At 64.5% G+C, this 21,427-nt stretch overlaps 6 protein-coding genes across 6 annotated transcripts; 3 read left to right on the top strand and 3 right to left on the bottom strand.

The window, feature by feature from the left end:
* Window positions 1–42: 42 nt before the first annotated feature.
* Window positions 43–2,083, top strand: AMSG_11030 (uncharacterized protein; the record flags this gene model as incomplete). The annotated part of the gene is made up of 3 exons (XM_013897554.1): window positions 43–502; window positions 682–1,133; window positions 1,184–2,083. 3 exons carry the CDS (start codon window positions 43–45, stop codon window positions 2,081–2,083), a joined length of 1,812 nt encoding a protein of 603 aa, XP_013753008.1.
* A 154-nt stretch (window positions 2,084–2,237) lies between these two features.
* Window positions 2,238–3,144, top strand: AMSG_11031 (uncharacterized protein; the record flags this gene model as incomplete). Its single annotated transcript, XM_013897555.1, has 2 exons — window positions 2,238–3,017; window positions 3,052–3,144. 2 exons carry the CDS (start codon window positions 2,238–2,240, stop codon window positions 3,142–3,144), a joined length of 873 nt encoding a protein of 290 aa, XP_013753009.1.
* Window positions 3,087–9,052, bottom strand: AMSG_11032 (uncharacterized protein). The gene is made up of 2 exons (XM_013897556.1): window positions 7,986–9,052; window positions 3,087–7,937 (listed from the first exon to the last, which is right to left on the bottom strand). The coding sequence occupies exons 1-2, from the start codon at window positions 9,027–9,029 to the stop codon at window positions 3,306–3,308; spliced, it is 5,676 nt and encodes a 1,891-aa protein (XP_013753010.1). The 5' UTR covers window positions 9,030–9,052; the 3' UTR covers window positions 3,087–3,305.
* A 617-nt stretch (window positions 9,053–9,669) lies between these two features.
* AMSG_11033 (uncharacterized protein) lies at window positions 9,670–14,725 on the top strand. The gene is made up of 2 exons (XM_013897557.1): window positions 9,670–9,847; window positions 10,046–14,725. Exon 2 carries the CDS (start codon window positions 10,644–10,646, stop codon window positions 14,712–14,714), a length of 4,071 nt encoding a protein of 1,356 aa, XP_013753011.1. The 5' UTR covers window positions 9,670–9,847; window positions 10,046–10,643; the 3' UTR covers window positions 14,715–14,725.
* A 16-nt stretch (window positions 14,726–14,741) lies between these two features.
* Window positions 14,742–15,911, bottom strand: AMSG_11034 (ankyrin domain-containing protein; the record flags this gene model as incomplete). The annotated part of the gene is made up of 1 exon (XM_013897558.1): window positions 14,742–15,911. The coding sequence occupies one exon, from the start codon at window positions 15,909–15,911 to the stop codon at window positions 14,742–14,744; it is 1,170 nt and encodes a 389-aa protein (XP_013753012.1).
* Window positions 15,912–15,992: 81 nt separating this feature from the next.
* AMSG_12410 (uncharacterized protein) lies at window positions 15,993–21,334 on the bottom strand. The gene is made up of 4 exons (XM_013897578.1): window positions 21,292–21,334; window positions 20,554–21,154; window positions 19,881–20,464; window positions 15,993–19,427 (listed from the first exon to the last, which is right to left on the bottom strand). The coding sequence occupies exons 1-4, from the start codon at window positions 21,318–21,320 to the stop codon at window positions 16,013–16,015; spliced, it is 4,629 nt and encodes a 1,542-aa protein (XP_013753032.1). The 5' UTR covers window positions 21,321–21,334; the 3' UTR covers window positions 15,993–16,012.
* Window positions 21,335–21,427: the final 93 nt, after the last annotated feature.

Raw genomic sequence — 21,427 nt, forward strand, 5'->3', positions numbered from 1 at the left:
ACCCCATCGCCACGACACACCACCGCACCCGACGAGCTCTCCATGAGCGACGACTACAGCGACGAGTCTGGAGTGGTAGTATCGTTGGAGGACATTGTTGCCGGAGCCCTTGCCCGCCAAGACGCCGCCTTTGCTGCCGAGCGTGCCCAGTGGGAGACGGCGCTCACCACGGCGCTCGGCCGCAACCTCCCGCACACCACCTCGGGCGAGCCCGACTGGGCTGCTCTCGCCTATCTCATCCCCGCACCACACCCCTTTCCCTCTCCACACACCACACCTCTCGCCACACATCCCGATCCCTCGCCGCATCCCGATCCCTCGCCGCATCCCGATCCCTCGCCGCATCCCGATCCCTCGCCGCATCCCGATCCCTCGCCGCATCCCGATCCCTCGCTGCATCCCGATCCCTCGCTGCATCCCGATCCCTCGCCGCATCCCGCCCGCCCTCGCCCCGCACGCAGCGCCGCCACGAAAGAGAGCTACAAGCTGAGCTCCATCGTCAGTCGGCAGCCCGCTCGGCTGCCTCCCGCTCAGAGTCCACTCCTGCTCGATCACTTCCTGATCAGAGCGATGACACAAGTGCGCCTGGCCTCCATGATACACCCGAGCCTGGGAGACGAGGGCAGCATGTCCAGCCGCCATCACGCGCGTTGCCTCGACACGACTGTGCTCGGTGTGGAGAGGCGGCGGCTCAGGCGGCGGCCGACGGGTTCATCATCTCTCAGCTCGAGGCTGTGCTCGTCAAGCAGCGGGTCCGGTTCATGGCCCAGCACGATGCGCTCGTCTCTGACATGCTGTGGCTCAAGGCAGGCACTGACGCCGCCGATGCCAACGCCGGAGAACTGGCGCTGCCCGACGCCCAGCAGAGGGCCCTCGCCGCGCTGCACAACCAGATCGCCTTTCTTCGCTCGGCCAACGCCGAGCTCGAGGCCCAATCGAGCTCGCCCATGCGCAGTGCTTTCCTCAGCCGCACAGCCGCACTCCCCACAGCCTCGCCGTCATCACCCGCCGCCGTCGCGGCCGCCGCGCTCAAAGCCCAGGCCGAGTGGGCCGACGAGTGGGAGACCGAGCGCGGCCTCTATCTCGCCCACATCGACGAGCTCACCGCAGACAACCGCGATCTGCTTGCCGCCGTCTCGGAGCTCCAGTCAGCACTCAACATTGTCCACGACACTCCACCAAGCCCCCACGTTCGCCACACTCTCCGGCCCGAGCGCGCGCCGCCGTCGCCGCCGCTGCCGCCATCATCTCGCCGTCGTATGCTCCGCGGTTCCCGGCACAGACGCCGGACAAGCGGGTCTCGGCTCGCACTGCAGCCCTCGAGCGCAAGGTCGCCATCCTCCAGCGCTCGCTCGAGGATGCCCGCGCCGCCGCCGCCCACCAGATGACCGATCTCACCGCTGTCTACGAGGACTCGCTCGCCCTCCACAAGACGGCATCCGCCGCCGCCCTCGAGGCTGCCGACGACGCCGCAGCCGCCCACGAGCGAGAGGCCGCCCTTGAGGTCGAGGGTCTCCTCGCCCACATCAACACCCTCGAGGAGCAACTCGCCGAGGAGCGCGCACGCTCGCAGCGCTCTGCCGTCGCCGCAGACCCGCCTCCACAGCACTCTGCACACCCTCTGCCCGATCCGAGCCGCGTCCGCGAGATGATGATGCACCTCCGCGCCCGCGCCCGCGAGATCCGCCGTCTGCAGAACGCACTCGCCGCAGCACGGAGCGACAAGGACTCGGCGCTTGCCGCCGCTGCCGCCAAGCATGACCGCATGCGCGCTGCTGCCGATGCCGAGGCAGCCGCATGGGCGGAAGCCCGCCAGGCCCTTCTCGCCGAGCTCGCCCTCGTCCGCGAGCGCGAGGCTCGCCTCAAGCGCGACCTCCGCGCCGCAGAAGACAAGCATCGTGAGCTCCTCACCTCGCCCGCCCGACTCACTCGCTCGCCCTCTATCGACATCCGCGCCACCGTCGAAAAGTTCTCCAAGCAAGCCGAGGAGTGGCGCTCCAAGTACCTCGAGCTGGCCCTCTCCATCGACCCCGCCGCCCTCTCCAGCCACGCCTCGATCTCGGCCTCAGCAACAACCGAGTAGCCCCCTCCACACCTACCATCCGGCGCCATCGCCACACCATCAGTACCGTACTGATGATGTGTAGTACATCCCAAAAAATCTGGCTCATGCCCTTCCCCGTCCGCCCGTCCCCGGCAACACTGCTCTCGCTCCGCCGCCTGCCTCTCCGCGACACATGCTCCCCACCAGAACACGACTCCCGCCGGTATGGGCTTCAGGCGACGCTGCCCTGACTCGCTCACAGCTAATCTGCACCCGCCACTCGGGCAAGTGCTCATGCATGCATATCAATACTACCATCACCTCTCGGACAAGGTCAAACACTAGCCGTTCCCGCAATCCGTATCATACCGCCGTTCAGGCGCCAGACGGCCTCGACTCGCAAAATTTGAACAACGCTCAACTGCGGACCCTCGTGGCCACCATTCTCCAACCGACTCTCTCGCCGCCGTTTCGCGCTCATCTGGAAACTGGCGAGCTCGATGACGTTATCGACGACATAATGAGCCTTTGTGAGGTTGCGGCGGTGGCTGCGCATGATGGATGTGAGTTTCCGGATGACGTCGTCAACGAGAGCAAGGCTATGGCGGCCGTCGCGGATCACCTCGCTTCCCTCGTCCTCGCCCGCCCCTTCAATCTCGCCTATCGCAAGGCGCTGAGAGTAGCCGGCGCTGGCAAGGAGAACAGCGCTCCTCCGGCCATGGTCTCGTCGCGCCGTTCGGCCAAGAACGTCTCGCTCGTGGGCCTCGCTCGCGACTCTTCCGCCCGCTCTGATCGCTCCGCCACCACCGCTGTTGCTGCGACTGCCGCCGCCGCTGCTGTGACCGGCTCGCTTGCGCCGCCATCGTGTACTCTCCGCGGCCTCCCGCACATTGTCAAGCCGCGAATCAAGCGGGATCGCCCGCGGGACATCGACTTGGACGAGACCAGCTACTACACTTGCCTGGAGAAGTTTGTCACTCTCATGGCTGTCAGGAGGTTCGACAAAGCGTCCCACCCCGCGCTTCACGCACTCATCGCCGACCTCTTCCACTCGCACCTTTACGCCGCTCGCCACCACGCCATCGTCGAAGACGGCGTAGCCCGGCTCAGGCTCGACGAGCGACCGGTCGCTGCCTCACGCCGCATCCGGCTCTCTGCCCACACCACCACCCGCGCACTCGCTACCAAGCTCCCGTCGTCGCACGATCGCATGGCCGCGCTCCTCGCCGCCCAGGCCCGTCTCCGCTGACCGCTGTCCGCGTTACACCACCGCCGCCAGGCAATCCTTGAACACCTTGGGCAGCCTCGCTGTGTCGAGCACCACAAAGGCCTTGGTCCGGTCCACCTCTTCCAGCAGCCGCTCGGCGTCGTCAGGCGAGGCGATGAACATGGCAAACACGTTGACGTCGGCTGCAGAGTTGAGGACCCGCGCAAGGACCCGCGAGGAGATACCGTACGCCGCCACGTTGGCGTCAGACACCACAAAGGTAAAGTGGTCATCGCCGTCACGCGCGCTCGCAAGCTCGATGCCCAGCGCTGCAGACGCGAGCGTGTTGTCGCCCGACATGGCAAACGACGCGTTCCAGTACATTGTCCGCACCACACTAAGCTTCTCGTCCAGCGTCGTCGGCGGCGCACCAAACGCCACCAGCGGAATGTGCGGCGACTCACCGTCGTGCCCAATCATGGCATACTCGTACTTGGCCTCAAAACCTGCAAACGCCTCCATCAACATCACCGCCGTCGCCACAAGCCGGTCCAGCCGCCGATCCGCCCCGTTAAAGTGGCCCATCGACGACGAGAGGTCCAGCACAAACACAAAGACCTTGGGCTTGGTCTGGAACAGGCCTGCCTCGTCCGCAACCCCGCGCCGCTTGTACACCGCGGCCTCGCCGGCGACAGAGTCCACAAGCTTGGCCTCGTCGAGCTCGCCAAATACCTGGCCCTTGAGCCACACACGCTCCTTCTCCTTCGCCTCGGCGCCGGCGAGCACCACTCGCAGCTGCGCGATCTCACTCGCGACCGCAGAGTATAGGTCCGAGTACGCCGCCTCGTCAAACCCGACGTTGTTGGCCTCGTCTGGGACCTCCTTCGGCACCGCACCCGCTGCCGCTTCACGCGCGCTTGCCACCACACTCGCCACCTCTTCGTCGCTCATCTCAGCCAGGTTTGCCAGCGAGCCGCCGCGCGGGTGTGCGTTGCTACCGGTCCGCGCCTCGACCCGCGCACGGATCTTTGCCTCCAGCCCTGCACTTCCGCTTGCCTCTTCACCGCGGATGTTGAACAGCATGTCCAGTAGCGGGGTCACCGAGCTGCCCGGTCCACCCGAGCTCGACGAGCCCGAACTCGACGAGCGCGACCCTCCGCCCGAACCGCCCGAACCACCGGAGCCACCAGAGCCACCGGAGCCGCCCGAGCCCTCTCCACCCGAGCCGCCGTCTCCAGCCCCGCCCTGACCGCCACCACCGCTTCCGCCCCGCTCTCCATTCCCGCCCCTACTGCCGCCCCCGCCGTCGTCGTCGAACCCGCCCGGCATCCCGCCAAAGTCGGCAGCCCGATCTGCTGCGGCCACACCCCGCACAAATCGCACAATCCGGACGTGGCCGTCGGCCTGGACCACCGCCACCAGATCGCCCTCGAGTGGCGCAACAGCCACTATACCCGCTAGTGCTGCTGACGGCCGTGGGCCGCTAGCGCCACCGCCTCTACCGGCGCCCAGCGTCGAGAACCGCCGCTTCAGCCGCGTCTCCACCGTCAGTTGCGCCACCCGTCCCCGGGCCAGCTCGATCCACTCGAGCCCAAGCACGTCCGGCGTTGCTGACGCCACAAGCAGTGCTGGCCCACCGGCAGAGGAAGACCAGACCGGAGCGTACGCCCGCGACTCGCGGCTTGCCCGCGGCCGCGACAGCTCGTTCGCCTCGCTCCGCGGCCAGCCGACCATCCGGCGGCCGCCCACCACTGCAGCGTGGACCTGCGCGTCGCTGACGACCACCTCGCGCGAGGACGGCACGCCGCTGCACGCGCCGAACCACTTCCCATCGTCCAGCGGCGGACGAAGGCCACCGATGCCATTGTGGAAGACCCCCGGGTTGTACTGCATCTTGGCGCTTGTCCAAACCACCTTGCGCACCCCGACGAGTTGGCCGCGCGTCCCGATTTCGGCCTCCACCTTAGCTTCCCACCACATCCGGCGCTGCGAGTCGGCCGCACCGATGACCACCCGCACAGTTCCGGAGCCCGTCGTGGTGGCGGCCAAAAGCGCAAGCGCAGACAGGCTGCTGCCACCAGGCACCGCCAACCATGCCACACCTGCTGCACTCGTCGAAGAAGTCGAGAACCCGGCCGCAAGGCCTAGCACACTTCCGCCGTCCTCGTACAGCAGCACAAGACCACATGTACCCAGGAGCCCACCCCATAGCGTCAGTGTCGGCACGCGCTCGCGAGCTGGTGGCTTGACCGAGTACACCGTCACATCACCACTTGCCAGCGCCACCGCCAGCACCAGCTCCCGACCGGCGTCCCACACCAGCGCCATGTCGCCAGACGGAGCGAGCGCGAGCGACGGGCTTCGCGCCCGGGACACCTCGCGCGAGTCATGGACCGCCTTGCCAAGGTCGATGCTGCGGACGACGAGGCCACCAGGAACAAGGGTATACACCACAAGCCGGAACGGCTCATTTGTGAGAACCACAACAGTGCCGCGTCCGTCGCTCGCTCCATCGACGATGTGCGATGCGCCAGGCACACCGCTGTCGCCTCGCGCGTCGGCATCCAGCGGATCGTACGGATCGACATACCAGTCGCAGAGCGCCTCGGCAAAGGCCGAGCCGCCGACGGTCGTTCGCCGGCGGGCAAGCGAGCGGCTTCCATCGCCGCCCACCGTGCTGACTTTGAACGGCCTGTACCGGAACGACATCTGGGCCCGGGCCGCCGGGACCGGGCCGGCCACATGCTCCTCCACCGTACCCGACATGCTCACCAGCAGGACCGGCGGCGGGAGTTCAACAACGCTGCCTGCGCCCGATGCCGAGCCCGGGTCGCCGTCGGCGTTGCGGGCGGCAAGGACTGAGTCGATGGGCACGCCCGAGCGGAAGAGCACCTCGACCACATTGTCCATCAGTAGCGGATCGGCAGCGTCAAAGGCAAGCACGTTGTCAAGCACCTCACCTACATCGTCGCGAGGATACGCCTGCAAGTGCTTGACGACATTGACCAGCTCGCGGGTCGAGTACGGATACGAGAGCAGGCCGGCGTCGACGAGCTCACGGAGCTCGCAGAACGCGACCGAGAGCGCAGTGAGAAGGTCGCGCGGGACGGCTGGACCGTAGGCGGCAAGCAGCGCAACCTCCGACTCGGTATCGGGATTGTCAACAACATGGACAGCAAAGACATCGCCCATGACCGCGAAGAAGTCGTTACCGAGGAACGGAAAGCCGGGCCGGTTGGCGAGGGCGATGACTCGAAAGTCGGGCGAAATGTGGATCGCACCCGGCGGCGCAGTACCAGCGGCAGATGGCGCCACAAAGATCCGTCCATCGGCGAGCTCAATGACGCCATCTTGCAGAAGCGCCTTGAGGACACACACCACCTGGGTCGGCGCCTTGTCGGCCTCGTCGATGACAAGCACCGCGCCGGAGATCATGGCTTTGACCAGCGGCGAGTCATCGTACGAGAGCACGCCACCGGTGAGGACCGGGGTGACGGTAAGGCCCGCGACAGTTGTGTCGCGGTGAAGCTGGATGTACTGTCGCTCGCGGTTCATCAGCTGCAGCAGCCGGTCGGCCAGCTTGTTCTTGCCAGTCCCCTGGTTGCCGATGAGCAGCATGTGCTCGCCGAGGGCAAAGTCCTCCAGCATGTCCTCCAGCAGCAGCATGTGTCGTGGAATGTCGTAGAACTCGATCGACGGAACCAGCGCAGGTGACGCCGGTGTCCAGAGCGAGATCGAAGCGCGCCCGATGGTGAGCATGTCACCATGGATCTCCGCTGCTGGTGCAGACAATAGTTGCTGTGTTGCGGCACTTGGTGGCTCAAGACCGCCCGCTTCGATCACCTCATCGACAAGCTTGGCCTGCTCGGCAGGCATGAACCGAACTAGCAGAGTCGAGTAGAGAGCAGGGACCAGTCGTTTCGGCGCGACTTGTGCCTTGTGCACCAGCCGTGCCGTCTGTCGCAGCGAGAGAACGACGTCGAGTGGAATCGATGCGTCGGCGGCAACGGCAGCGAGGCCGTCGGCCACACGGGCAAGAGCGTCCAGGGCCAGACTGCTCCTCGCCCGTGCGAGCATCTCTGCTCGCGACACAGACGTGGCCGCAGGCAGGATGGTATGAAAGTGGAACGAAGCTAGGGCAAAGCCGTCGAGCCATCCACCCGTCTCAGCTCGCGGCGCGCCTGGAGGCGCGTTGGCAGCGGCCTCGACTGGCGGGACAGCCAGCGCCACAAGCGCAAAGCTGTCAGCGATGGGGACGACGCCGGCAGAAGCCTCGAGCTCATCGAGACGCAGGCCGGCTTCGTCGGCGAGGGCGAGTGCGCGGGCGCGGGCCACAAACTTGCGGCCTGACGGCATGACAAGCTCGCGGTGCGAGAAGAGCGGACCAAGGACGCCCAGCGTGCCCGGCGCCAAACGATGGATGCCGTCGAGAACCACCAGCGCCCCGGAGCGGAGGCCGCGAACAAGCGGTGTCTCAATCCACACCGTGCCGCCAGCGTCGTCGGTTGCACGACGCTCCAGCAAGTCACGCGCAGTCATGTCAGCGTAAAGAAAGTGCGACTCGACAGAAGTATCGAGCATGTCAGCCAGCGCGCGCGCCAGCGTCGTCTTGCCGTCGCCCTTTGGCCCGACCACAACCAGCGGAGTACCGAGCGCCACCGACGCCATCATCGAGGCGAGCACTCTCTGTTGCGGCGAGGTGAGGTGGGGTGGGACTGGCCTCGGGCTGGCTACGACCTGGCCTGCGAGCGCAAAGGTATCAAACTCCGGCGGGCCGAGCGCGTGTTCCGCCATGACAGCATCGAGCGACTCACCATCTAGGTTCAGCACAGGGAGAACAATACTTGCCAGGGCGTCGGCGACCGGAGGCGTAAATCCTAGAAGCGGGAGCGGGTAGATGAGGAGGAGGAGCGAGAGCGCAGGCGGCAGTAGCGAGACCAGCCGAGCGAGGCGCGCAACCGAGAGGAGCGCCGACTCGGGGAGCGTCCTCAAGTAACGGAACGCCATGTCGCGTGAGTGCAGGCCTGGTGCATCAGCCGCCGAGCTCTGTGCGTCCCGCAGCGCCCACGCAAGCGAGAGCATGGGGCCAAACGCGGCTTCAAACTGCGGGCGGGCCAGCTGCGATACGACCGCCATGGCCTCGGCGAGGACCGGAACCGGCGTCGGCGTTACAGCCCGGGCCTGGAACCGCGAGCGCAGCGGCGGGTCTAACGGGTTGCCTGGGTACGGCGGAACCGGGAGGCCGATGGCGATGACTCGGAAGCCTGGGTTGACCTTCACCAGCCGCAGCGCGTCGAGCACTCTCAGCGTGGCACCACTCCGCTCACCGCTCCCGCCCAGCAGCTCGTCGTAACGTTCCGGGGCCATGAGGAACCGACCGTCGTCTAGCGGCAACTCTCTGTTCTCAAGCAGGTTGTTGATGATGGGCAAGACGTTGCGTTCGCACTGCTGAAGGCCGTCGAGAATGACGATGGCGCCGTTTTCGGCGCTGCTGGCAGCAGCCTGCACCAGCGGCGAGTCGACGAACCGCGACGAGCCGTCTGCGCTCAGCTCACGCCGCTGCTTCAGATCCGACTCGGCAGTATCGCGAGTCAGCGGAATGAGGACATACGGCTTGCCACGAGCAGCACAATAGGCAAGCGCAGCTGTCCGGGCGGCAGCATCAGGTGTCGCCAGCAGAAACATGTCCTGACCGAGATCATCCTTCTTTGCCATCCACTCACCAAGAGAGTTCGGAAGGCAGATACAAACAGATTTGCTGCTGCTTGTGGTGGTCATGGTACTTCTCCCAAAGCCATCGCTTGCAGGACACCATGGCGGATGATGAATGGCCGTAGGCGAGAAAAAGGTCGTAGAAAGGCGTCCGGCTGGTCTCGCCAAAAAGGTCGTGGAATGGCCGCCACTACCTTGCCTCGCTGCGCATGGCGAGAGTTGATGCAGGAGGACAGCAGTGCGTCTTCTGGACATGACACCAATATGTATGTATGTATGTATGTGTATGTGTGTATGTATGTGTGTGTGTGTGTGTGTGTGTGTGTGTGTGTGTGTGTGTGTGTGTGTGTGTGTGTGTGTGTGTGTGTGTGTGTGCTGGTGGTTGATGCTTGGGTGGAGTGTGTGCGTGTGCTGCCAAGCGGGCAGTGGTACGAGGAGGGTGTATCCAACCGCTGGGCCTTCCCCTGAGCGATGATGACCGCTGCGATGCGAGAGGGCTCATGTGTGCACAGTAGATATCTGGATGGGGTGTACGGTGGTGAGTCGATGACCACCAGTCCGCTCACAAACCCAGCCTCATAGTCATCATCGGCGTTCTTTGGTGGTACGGGGTAGCCCGCCGGGTTTGCCTGCGCCCGACTGCCAATGCGTCCAAAGCGGTGGCTGAGCGGAGCGTAGAGCTGGTGGTGCTACTCGACTCCAAAGTGGCACCTGGCTGGGCATGGCCACCCGAAGGCGGTCCCGCTCACGGTCGATCATTGCACGAGAGGAGATCAATTCAGGACGGATAGCCAACCAGAGCAAGGTCTTTACAGCATGGGTCAACTCCCACCTCCGTAAGCGAGACATGGCCCTCTCTGGTGACCTTGTCAATGCTGTCCAAAGTACGTGCCCGCTTACCCGCTCACCCGCTTGCACGGTCGCTCGCGGCGCAACCTTGCCTGGTACTTGGCGTATGAGGACACGCTCTACTCATTGCATGGGTGTGTTTGTGTGTTTGTGTGTGTTTGTGTGTGTGTGTGTGGTATTGTGTGGTGTGGTATTGTGTGGTGTATGGTGGACGCGTGCGACGAGATCCATAGACGGCGTTGCACTGTGTAACCTCATCGAGGTGCTTACGGTTCGCAAGGTGGGCAAGTTCCATAAGTCGCCCAAGTCGCCGATGCATGTCCGAGAGAATTTGGCGATGTTTCTGGATGGTGCACGGAGTGCTGGCGTGGAGACTACTTGCTCGGTGGAGAACATCTTGGAGAAGGATGTCAAGATGATCCTCGGCTTGCTCTGGGCACTCATCCGCAAGTTCCAGCTCGTGGTCGACTTTGACGACAGTGATGGGACGGGATCACCCAAAGCTGACCTGATCGCCTGGCTTCGTCGTCGCATCGGGGACTATCCGGGCGTCAACGTGGTCAACTTGTCCGGATCGTTTGCAGACGGCCTTGCTCTTGCCGCACTTGTCCACTCGTTTCATCCCGAGCAGCTCGAGTTTGCCACGCTCAAGGCGACCGAGGCCGAGGCCAACGTTGATGCCGCCCTAACAGCCGCCCAAGACGCGATGTACATCCCGGCGCTGCTCGATGTCGATGACGTCATTCTGTGCTCGACTGACGAGTACTCGATGATGACGTATCTCTCGTACTTTCGGTCTACGAGCGCGACCATGTGTCCAGGATCGAGCGTATGCGCTCAAAGTCGATGGCGCAGCAGGCGAGGCTCTCGTCAAACATCAACAAGCTGCGAAGCGCGCTCATGTCGGCCATCCGCGACAAGGACAAGGCGCGCGAGCTGGCCGACAACAGCGGGGGCGAGGGTGCAAGCTCAGACACTGCGCCGACCGATGCTGCCGACGTCGAGCTCGTGCGCGAGATCCAGAAGCTGCACTCGAGGGTTGCTGCCACCGAGGCTGCACTCGCTGCTGAGAAGCGGCGCAAGTGCACGAAGCTCCACTTTGATGCCCAGCATCATGTCCTGCTTGCCCGCGAGCTCGCCGACGGTACACTCGAGGCTCTCCAGCTTGCAGATGCTGCGATCGACACCGAGTCGCGGGCGATGATTCGGGCGGCGCGGCTGGTCTCGCCGGCACTCTGCTCCCGCGCCACAGGAGCAGTTGACGAAGCCAACAAAGTTGCAGCCGGTCTTGCGGCGGCGGTCAAGACCAAGCGCAACGAGTTCCTCCTCGCTGATGCACAGTGTGAGCTCCACCCGATGCTGGCTTACGTCCTCGACGGCTCGCAGTACGCACAGGAGGCAGCCGCTACCCATGCACTCGTTGAGCGGCAGGCTGCGCAAGTGACTGTGCTGGAGGAAGAGGTCCGCGCTGGAGCTGCTCAGGCTAGCCGCGACCGCGCAGCATGGGAGACGTCGGAGCGCGAGCTCCGCGACGACTTCCAGGCCATGCGCGAAGGAATGGCCCGCGAGAAGGCGAGCTGGCGGGAGCGCGAGCAGGTTGCAGAGGCGCGAGCCAGCGCGGCAGAGGCTCAAGTTGGCTCTCTCCGGGCCGAGCTCGACGCCAAGAATCGTGCCGCTGACGCGATTGAAGCCGGGCTTCGCGCCAAGATGAACGAACTCAACGCCGAGCTCACCCGCCACCGTGACGATGCTTTCGCTCACCGGTCGACCGCCACCGAGCTGCGAGCGCAGCTCGAGGCCGAAACAGCTCAGCTGCAGGCGCTTGTCGACGATCAGGCGACAAACCACACCCAGGCGAGCGCCGAGCACGAGGCCCAGCGCGCGGCACTCACCGAGCGCATGCAGCTGCTGCAGCGTGATCTGGAACTGCACCGACAGGCTGAGGATAAGCACGCGGCGGCGGCGGCAGACAGCTCAGCAGCGCTCGACGCCGCCGAGCGGCGCTGGCGCCAAGAGCGCGAAGCGTTGTCGGCTAGGCTTGCTGAGCGCGAGGAGCAAGTAGCACAACTCGACGCGCGCCTGCGGACAGCGCAAGACGAAGCTATCGAGTCGCGGCACGCAGCCGAGTTGAAGGCTGCCCAGCTGCAGGCGTCGCTGAGCTCCGCACAGGCGCGGCTTGATGCGCTAGAGTCCGAGCTCGTCGCGAGTCAGGACGCAGCCCGGGACGCCGTTGCCGAAGCCCGCAAGCTTGGCAGCGGATTGGAGGCCAAGACGCAGGAACTGAAGCGGGCCGAGGCCACGTTTGCGGCTGAAAGCGCCCGAGCTGCGGGCCAGATCACGAATCTCGAGACCGCGCTTGAGCGCGCCAAAGAGAGTCACCTTGCCATCCTCGCCGAGATGACCAAGTCATCCAGGGCTGCGCATGCTGAGAGCTTGCGACTCGGCAGCGAGCTGACCGACAGCCAGCGTGCTGTGGCGGAAGCAAGCGACGCCCTACGGATGGAAACGGCGCAGAAGAAGACGCTGCAGAGCCGGCTGGACACGCTCAACGACGAGCTGGAGCAGCTTCGCAAGACGCTCAACACCGAGCGTGACGAGAGCCGCGCTGCGCTCCGGGTGGCTGTCGATCGGGAGCATGCGCTCCACGGCGAGGTTCTTGATGCTGACAATCGGGCTGCAGCGGCAAAAGCCAAGCTCGAGGCATCTGCTTCTGCTGCACAGACAGCCGAAGCCGATTTACGGGCGCGAATGGCGTCGCTCGAGGCCGAGCTGGCGAGCCGGGCGTCTGAATCGGGCGCTGCTGTTGCGCAGCTTCGAGATGAGCTGGCTGCGCAGCGAAAGGCAGCAAGCGATGCGATGGCTACTGCCGCCGCAGCTGAGGCGGCACGGGACACACATGCGCGTGCTGCCGATGACCGCGAGCGCGCTGCTGCGCGTGAAGCCGAGATGCTCAAGCACACGATGGCTATCCTGGAGGAGCGAGTGACGGCGGCAGAGGATCAGGCGGCGGCGGCAGAGGATCGGGCGGCCCAGCTTCACCGCGAGATGTCGTCGGCTGCAGCTGCAAGTCACGACGAGCTTCGCGAAGCGCTGTCCAAGGTAACTCGCCTCGAGGCAGTAGTAGCGGCCAAGAGCTCTGCGCTTGCTGCGGCAGAGGCGCGGAGTCAGGCGCTTGCATCTGACTCGGAGCATGCGTCGGCAGCGGCTCGTGCGGCTGCTGACGCCGCAGCCGCCCAGCACGCAGAGTTGAGCAAGACCAATGCCGAGCTACGAGTGGCGGTCGGAGCAGCAGAGCGGCGAGTGGCGGAGCTGACCACCACGCGAGACACGCTGTCGGCGCAGCTCGAGGTGAGCCGGGAGACGCTCGGCCAGGTTCGAGCGACGCTCGAGATTGAGAATCAGACGCTGAGTGCTGAACTTGAGACGGTACGTGCAGCGTTCGACGCGGACAAGATGGAAGCAGCGGCGCGCGACGCACGGGCAACGGCTGCGATTGAGGCGCTTGAGGCCAAAGTGGCAGTGGCGAAGCAGGCGGCTGAAGACGCTGCAGCCGAGGCTGAAGCACTCGAGGCCGAGGCGGCGGTAGCACAGGCCCAGGCCGCTGAGCTGCAGCCGCGGCTGGCTGCAGCCGAGGCAGCACTTGCGTCTCTGCGCGATGAGGCTGCACGGGCTAGCGCCACAGCGCGTGCGCTGGCAGAGGAGCACGAGGCTCGCATGGCTGCAGCCCTCGCGGCCAACGTCGAACTGGCCGACAAAGTCCGTGGGCTGCAGGCCAAGGCACAGGCTACTCGCGCGTCGAGCGCGAGTGAGCTCTCACGGGTGGCGGCAGAGGAGGCTCGACACCGCGAGGCGCTTGCACGCACGGAAAAACTGCGGGCTGATGCCTTTGCGCGCGCCGAGCGTGCCGAGGCTGAGCGTGCCGAGACTGCCAAGGCGCTGAGCGAGGCTGAAGCGCAGATATCCAGGCTGGAGGGGGCGGAGCGGATGCTGCAACATGATATGGGCAGCATGCGCGCGGAGCACGGGAGGGCCAAGGCGGATCTGCGGCGGCAGGTGGTACAGCTGCAGGCTGCTGTAGACGACGGGGCACGTCGGGAGGCTGAGGCCGAGGCGCTCGCGCGGGCGGCAGAAGAGCGGGCTTCGCAGGCAGAGTTTAGCTTGATGCGGGTTCAGGCTGAGCTGGAAGTCGACCGTGGCCAGGCGGAGCGTCTACTTGCGGAGCGCAAGGCTGACCGGCAGCTGCTCGACGTGGTGTCGCGGGAGCGTGAGGTGGCACAACGTCAGGAAAAGGCGGCGCGGGTCGAAGCTACCAATGCAAAGGCCGCGGCCGAGGCGGCTGAGGCCAAGGCTTCGTCGCTGGCTGTCGAGTTGGCGGTGACAACGAGCGCGCTGGAATCGCTCGCGGCGCAGCACAATGCCGAGGCCGAGCAGCTGCGCGCCGCCGTGGCAGCAGCGGAGGAGGAGGCGGAGCTCCAGCGTGTGGCGGCGACCAAATACCAGAAGCTGCTTCTGGCGTCTGACAACTCACGGGCCGCGCTCAAGCTTGCGCGCGAGAGCGACGCGGCGGCGGCGGCGGCGGAGCGCGAGTGGAGCGAGGGCGCGATGGCGCGGGCGACGCGCGGGCAGTCGGAGCTGCTGCAGCTCGACTATCTGACCGGGGAGCTGTCGGCGACGCAGAAGCGAACGAGCGAACTCGAGGGCCAGCTGATGGCAGCAGCACAGGAGCTACTGGCAGCCCGAGATGAGATCGACCGGCTGCGACCAGAGACGCGGTCGGTCGGGGTGCAGGTGGCGCTGGCTGCGCGGCGGTCGAAGCGGTCAGCAAGCGTGGTCTCAGAGACATGGTCCGAGACGTCGAGCCCCGGGCGACCGCAGGTGTTCTGGTGGCAGGGTAAAGTGTAGCAGTCGCATCAGCGTTGCGCGAGTTGACTATGCATGGCGTGAGCGGAGAAGCTCGGCAAGGGCCGGATGGCCCATTTCGGCAGCAACGTCAGACGGGACATTGCCCTGATCGTCGGGCCCGGCGACGGCTTTGTGACCATAGGAGTCGAGGAGAAAGAGGCAGGCGGCGGTGTTGCCGCGCTGGGCAGCCTTGTGCATCGGAGTTCGACCGGTCTTCTGGCGGGCAGTCATAAGGGTGGCGGCGGCGTGCGGCGAGCCGGCAGCGTCGATGACCCACTGGAGGCAAGCAAGAGCTAGGTCGCCATCGTCAGAGTCGTTGTCCGCGGGCGCGGCCGAGGCGCCCGGCGGGGTGGCGCGGACCGACTTGGCGGTGCACATAGAGGCCCAGTGTGCAGCAGCGCAGCCCCAGTCATTGATGCGGGCAAGATCGGCGCCGGCGTCAAGCAGAGCCTGGGCGGCGTCAAAGTGTGCGCCGTAGAGCGCGAGATGCAGGGGGGTGGTGCCGTCGCCAGTGGGCACATCGACCAGCAGACCGCTAAAGCGATCGGCGAGCAGATAAGAGACGACTGCCGTCTGGCCGTTCCGCGCAGCCCAGTGCAGGACAGTTCGGCCGCCGCGGGTCCCGCCTGTGTCGCGGGCAGCCAAGGCGGAGGTATCGATGGCGCCTGGCCCGCGATTGATGAGCTCGTCGAGGACATCGACATGGCCGTTGCCCGCGGCCCACTCTGCGGCCGTAGATCCGTGTTTGTCAAGACCCTGAGTGGTCCAGTCCCAGCCTTGAGCAATAAGTGTGCGGACAGCCGACAGATCGCCAGCAGCTGCGGCGAGGAGACCGGGATGTAGACCGCGATGAGGATCAAAGACGAGGCCATTCCGATCGATACCGGCATGGATCTTCTCCTTCTCGGCCTCGATGAGAGCGGCATCAACCCCACTCTGTCCGTCGACAGTAGATGATGCCCAGTGACCTTGTCCCGGGCGGTGGAAGGTCTCCAGGTGGGCCCGGAGCCCCCTTCCACGGGCAAATCGCTTCCGCCACATGGGCCGAGGGCCCGGGACGACGATGAGCTTGCGGGCGGCCTGGTTAGCAGCAAAGCGGCGGTCTCGCTCGGCCACACACACAGGACACTTGACCCATCCGTCGTCGACCCCGCGGCCGGTCGTAGTTGCTCCGTCGATGATGCCGGCGAGGGCCATGTGGTGGGTTAGGGGAGGGGGGGGGTGCTCGGGCGAGACGAGTGTGGGATCGGACTGAGTGGAGTGGCGGGAGGAGGGGGGGGGGGGGGGGGAGGGGGATGTTACTGGTCGGGGCCCATCATGCTGTCGACGTTCTGGGTTGTCGGCATCGATGAGTTGACAGAGTCGAGGACGGGGATGTTCGAGTCCGAGGTGATACTCTCGAGGGGAATTCCGTCGTTGATGACGAGCTGGGCCTCGCTGCCGTGAGCGAGATGTTGAACGTCGTCGATGGCAAACGAGCCGTGCGGGCCGGCAGCAGCAATGAACACGTCGTCGACATCGTCACTGGAAAAAGCCTTGCCGGCAAAGGCGCGATCGACGGCCGCCTCATCGCGGGCGCGGATGCGCCAGACTTCATAGGCGACGCCGAGGATGACAACAGCGAGGAGGGCAAGGAGGCTGGTGATGACCACAGCGTCGCGGAGGTGGTGCGAAGAAGTGATCGTCCCACCCCACAAAAGTACAAACGAGCAGAGGACAGTGATGGCGTCAAGGATGTTGTGGTAGTCCTCAATGTAAGGCCGATGCCGCAAGGCGAGTGAGACAACGGCATGGCAGGCGAGGAAGAGCGCGACTAGCGTGGCCTTGACCGTCGCCGATCGAAAGGCACAGACCGCAACCACGACAAAGAGCTTGCGCCCCAGAATCACCAGCTCATAGCCGTAAAGATGCGGCTTGTAGCGTGCCACGAGAAAGGCGTACCGCGAGACAAAGCTGAACATGTCGAGGCGGCGATGCTGGCGGCGGAGGAAGACTGCAAGGACGGTCGGGATTGAGAGCCCGTAGCCCGCAGCCACAGTCAAGATCATGGGTAGGAGACCGTACCAGGCGCCTGTGTAGCATCGTCGCTCGGGGTTGGTTGTCATGACCACAATCCCTCCGCCGACGTCCGTGCAGTCAACGTAGCGCAGGGCGGCGTACATCAGCGGGAGGTAGAGGAGAAGGATGGTCTGCAAGTAGCCGCGGCCGGCGGCAGCCAGAACTCGCGGATTCGGCGTGATAGGCGAGCTCTTGGCCTCGGCGATGTTGACGGCGATGTTGACGGCGGCGGTGACGACGGCAAAAGGGAGCAGAAACAGGACGGGTAGCGCCATAGTCATGCCCCATTTGAACATCCACACATCGCCGACGTCGAGGCCGCACTCGGGCGACGCAAGATCAAGGTTGAGATTGACGAGCGAGACGGCGTCAAAGACGGCTTCGGCAATCGGGTGCCACTCGAGGCGGATAGTGCCGTAGAGCGCGACCGATTGCAGCGTGTTGAGGGCGATGACAAAAGAAGCATAGCCGTAGACCTTGGTGTTGCGAGTGTTGATCCATACAACGCCGGTCACGTAGACAAGGACCAGGACAACAAGCACGACGACGATGACCGCGTTCGATCCCTTGCACTTGCGGCACGAGTCGCTCAGCCGATAGTAGCCCGACGCGCACTGCGCGCAGAGTCGACCGGTGTATCCGGAGGAGCACCTCCCGTCGCCAGCGCAAGCCGCCTGCTGCGGGCATGCCACAAAGGCCGAGCCATCGTCGGTGGTCTCATAGCCCGGAGCCGCGCGCGGCGGGGTGTTGCCTCCAGCACACACAGCGCCGATCGGGCACGGCACACACGGCTTGCCGCGGGTCCGTGGGCCATATCCAAACCAGAACGTCGGCAGACAAGTGCAGTTCAAGAACGACGGCGAGGCCTCGGGCGATGCAGTGAACTCGGGACAGGCGGTGCAAGTCGGCGAGTTGATTTCGTCCGAGTACGAGCCGGCACCGCAGGTGGTGCATCGCACGCCATCGAGGACGCGCGATCCAGGCGCGCACGTCGCGGCGGCGGAGAGCACAAACGGCGAGCCGAGAATGTCGTCGCCGGCGATCTCTACCACAAGAGTGTACGTGCCTCCATCGTCAACGACGAGCTCGAAGGCAAGCGTGTCTGCGGCGACGTAGACCGGTTCGATCAGGCGACTCACCCCTCCGGACTTGATGGTGACCGAGACATGGTCTGCGGGCGGCTGCTGCGCCAGAGCATTACCATAGGCGTCAGCAAGATGGACGGTGTACCAGACCGACTTGCCTGTCTCCTGATCAAGGGTGCCCGACGGCGGCAGGTCGACGAGGTACGAGCCAGTGGGCGAGGCAGGTCCCGGGCGGGTGGTGACGGTTAGTGACGTGAGCCCATTGGTGATAGGAAGGTTGTTGATGGCAAAGTGGTACACAAAGGTGCCAATGGTGGTTGGGGCACGGGCAACCGCGGTGTACTCACCAGTTGTCGGCATGGTGATCGAGGTGAGGACCGAGTTTGACGAGCCGAGTGCGCCGGCGAACAGCAGATCGGTGCCGGTCGATGTTGGGATGTTGTTCACGTCGCGGAGAGAGTAGTAGATATTGTAGTCGGCACCAGCATCCAGAGTGAGCGGTGGGCTCGTGTCGAGGGTGACAAAAGAGAGCGCGATGTCGAGCGAGGAGCAAAAGGGGGCAAACGAGCCGGACCAGGCGGATCCGGCGCTGCAAGTCCGCGAGACGTCGCCAACGACAGAGAATCCGGCGTTACAGCTGTAGGCACAGGTCTCACCATAGGCAGCCGGGTGCGAGGTGTTGGATGCACCGGAGCAGACGACGTTGCCGTTGACAGGCACGCTGAGCGGAGCGCACTCGACGTATTCGCAGATGGTGATGTTGCCGGACCAGCTGCCGCCGATGCAGGTACGGATCGCCGGGCCAGATACAAGACTGATGCCCGGATCACAGGCTATGGTCGCCACCGAGCCAGTGTAGCCAAAGTTGGAGTAGGTGATAGTTCCGCCAACGAGCGGTGGGATGAGCGGGCAGGCGTATGGCGGCGGCGGCGATGGCGGCGGCGGCGACGGCGGCGGGGACGGTGGTGGCGGCGGTGGCGGTGGGACGCATGTGATTGTGCTCGGGTCTGACGACCAGGTCCGGTCGGGCCGACATGCTACATATGGCGATCCGCGGGTGCCTGAAAGGTAAGCCGGGGGGTGGCATGCGAGGGCGAGGGTGTCCCCGATGGCGGCGGTCGTGGCGTTGACCAGGGGATCAAAGGCGACGGTGCCGCCCGCGAGCGCCGGGAACGGGTCACAGTACTGGATGATGCCGATAGAGAGGGCTGGCGTACCGCCTCCCGCCTCAGTTCCGACATCGAGGTGAGCAAGCTGAGGGTAGCAGTTGTTACAGGAAAGGCGGACGAGGAGAAAGTCGGTAAAATCCGGATCGGAGATGACAGCGTGGACGAGGGCAGCAAACTGAGCATCGCCTGCACCGATGACAAAGGGCTCGGCCGAGGTGAGCGGCTTGGTGTACGCCTCGCCCTGCGATGTGGCCACAATTCCATTATAGTTTGTGAACGGCGGCGTTGTGAGCAGGTTGCGGACGCCATCGAGATTGAAGAAGGCCATACTGTAGTAGTCGGAGGGTAAAAAGCCCCACAGGACGTTGTCGAAGCGAACAAAAGTCGTGTCGGGATCGATTCTCCAGATGCCTGAGAGGTCGAGGAGCAGCGGAGAGAAGCGAAAGGCGAGATGGCCAAAGAAAATTGTCGGGCGATCACTATCTTCTAGTGGAAAAGTAGCAAAGGGATGTGTGTCCATCTGGACTAGCATGTCCGAGGTCTTGTTGGCGTGACCAACGACGACTGCCGGCGAAGAAGATGCCGTGACGCACGCGGCGACCATGACAAAGACGAATACATGGCTCACCAGAACGAGTGTAGCACTTGAGGAGACAGAGAACATGACACAGTGTGGAAGAATGTGATACAATAGACGGCTTTGGTGTTCAAGAGAAATGGGGAACTTGACTGTTTTGCTCTGTGGCAGTAGGGGGGGGTGGGGGGGTTCGGAAAAATATGGGGCGCGCAGGGGGAAGGGTAGGGGGGGAGGGTGGGGAAGTGGGGGGGGGGGATAGTCGAGGCGATGGCTCTACTTGTACGACTGGCCTACGGATGTGAGGACGAGGACGTTGACGGTGACAGAGACGATGCCGCCGATGGCACCGCCGATGATGAGGGCCCAGGCGCCGTAGTAGTAGGCCGGCGATGGGCTCATCAGGTGGTAGAGGCGGACGTAGAAGAGGCCTGGGAGGATGTAGACGATAGCGACGCCAAAGACGGAGCCTGAGAAGCCAAAGACGGTGGCGACGTTGTCGGTGGCAATGGCGATGCCGTTGGTGATGAGGACGATGGCGACGGTGAGGGCCTTGAAGCGCCAGTACGGCGGGTCGTCAGCAGCGGCGGCAACAGGGGAGGCGCTGCGGAAGAGGAACGAGTCGAGGTTCTCGCGGAGAGCAAAGAGGACGAGCGGGTAGGAAAGGATGAGGGCGAGGCCAAGAGTGAGGCGGGCGATGAGGACGGGGACCCAATCCGGCGAAAAGTTGTTGAGGACATCGCCCTGGGTGTGCTCGCCAAACTGAAAGTAGCCGATGAGGGCGTAGGCAAGATACATGATGAGGGCGACGAGGCACGAGGTGTTGGTGACGACGTGGATGCGAGTCGAGGACCGCTGAGCAAGCTCGCGGTAGAACGAGAGCGCGTTGTAGTGGGCAGTGTAGGCGACGACAAGAAGGGGAAGGCGAGAGTGAGGCCGGGCTTGAAGCGGACAAGCTTGACGGATGGCTCAATGCCAGTGTCCGCCAGGTGATCCGCGAGGACACCGAGGGTGTAGACGACGCAGACAAGGGCGAGCAGCGAGGAGTACTGGAGGGCGTCGAGGCGCTGCGGGAGGGAGAGTGGGAGCATAAAGACGACGGCGACGGCAGCGATGATAAAGTCGCGGTTGACCCAGAGTGAGGAGGAGGAGAGCCAGTGGGCAAAGACGCGCGGGATAAAGTCGCCGATAAGAACGCCGCGGCCGATGCAAGTGCCAGCGGTGTAGCAGATGAGGATGAGCTCGCAAATCTTTGCCATGCGCATGCCGTAGGCGCGGACGGCGATGTCGCGGTAGGAGAAGAGGCCTGTTGCATCGTGGAGGCGGATGAGAAGCGAGAAGGAGAACATGGAGGCGATGCAGGTGACAATGAGCATGACGCAGCCGATGATGGTTCCGGCCGAGCGGAGAGCATACGGCAGGGTGATGACGCCTGCGCCCACGATGGTGTTGGAGAGGTTGAAGATCGACGACGGAATCGAGGCTGTGCCGTAGCTCTTGAGTGGCGAGGTGATGAGTGCGGTGTCTTCGGATGCATGGGCTGTATTGACCGTACTGTGGACAGAGAGGAGAGGTGGTGGTGAGTGGGATGGGTAGGGATGAGGTAGGCAAGGGATGAGGTGGACAGGCAGGCAATGGTGAGGCAGGCAACCAGCCAGCGTGAGGCATGTAGGACGAGCTAGCACACGTACGTATTCAAGGTGGGGCCAGGACGGGACATGGCTACAACCACTCTGTTCCCGTCGACAACAAGGTGGGTGGTGGTAGTCCTGGTGGGGAGGAGTGGTGGCCGAGGTTGAGACCAGGGCATGTGTGTGTGTGGTGGGG

The sequence above is a fragment of the Thecamonas trahens genome (assembly GCF_000142905.1).
Source record: "Thecamonas trahens ATCC 50062 unplaced genomic scaffold supercont1.68, whole genome shotgun sequence".
Lineage (NCBI taxonomy): Eukaryota > Apusomonadida > Apusomonadidae > Thecamonas > Thecamonas trahens.

Excerpts from the sequence above, each read along its gene's own strand:
- AMSG_11032 (XM_013897556.1), bottom strand. The coding sequence starts at position 9,029 with ATGACCACCACAAGCAGCAGCAAATCTGTTTGTATCTGCCTTCCGAAC. Across the intron at positions 7,938-7,985 it reads TTGCGCTCGCAGGCCAGGTC|AGAGTGCTCGCCTCGATGAT; the intron begins GTAGCCAGCCCG and ends TCGCCGCAACAG.
- AMSG_11033 (XM_013897557.1), top strand. The coding sequence starts at position 10,644 with ATGCGCTCAAAGTCGATGGCGCAGCAGGCGAGGCTCTCGTCAAACATC.
- AMSG_12410 (XM_013897578.1), bottom strand. The coding sequence starts at position 21,320 with ATGTCCCGTCCTGGCCCCACCTTGAATAC. Across the intron at positions 20,465-20,553 it reads TTGAGCCATCCGTCAAGCTT|CTTGCTCAGCGGTCCTCGAC; the intron begins GTCCGCTTCAAG and ends TTCTACCGCGAG. Across the intron at positions 19,428-19,880 it reads TCCGTAGGCCAGTCGTACAA|AATCGATCCCGACACGACTT; the intron begins GTAGAGCCATCG and ends AGGCATCTGGAG.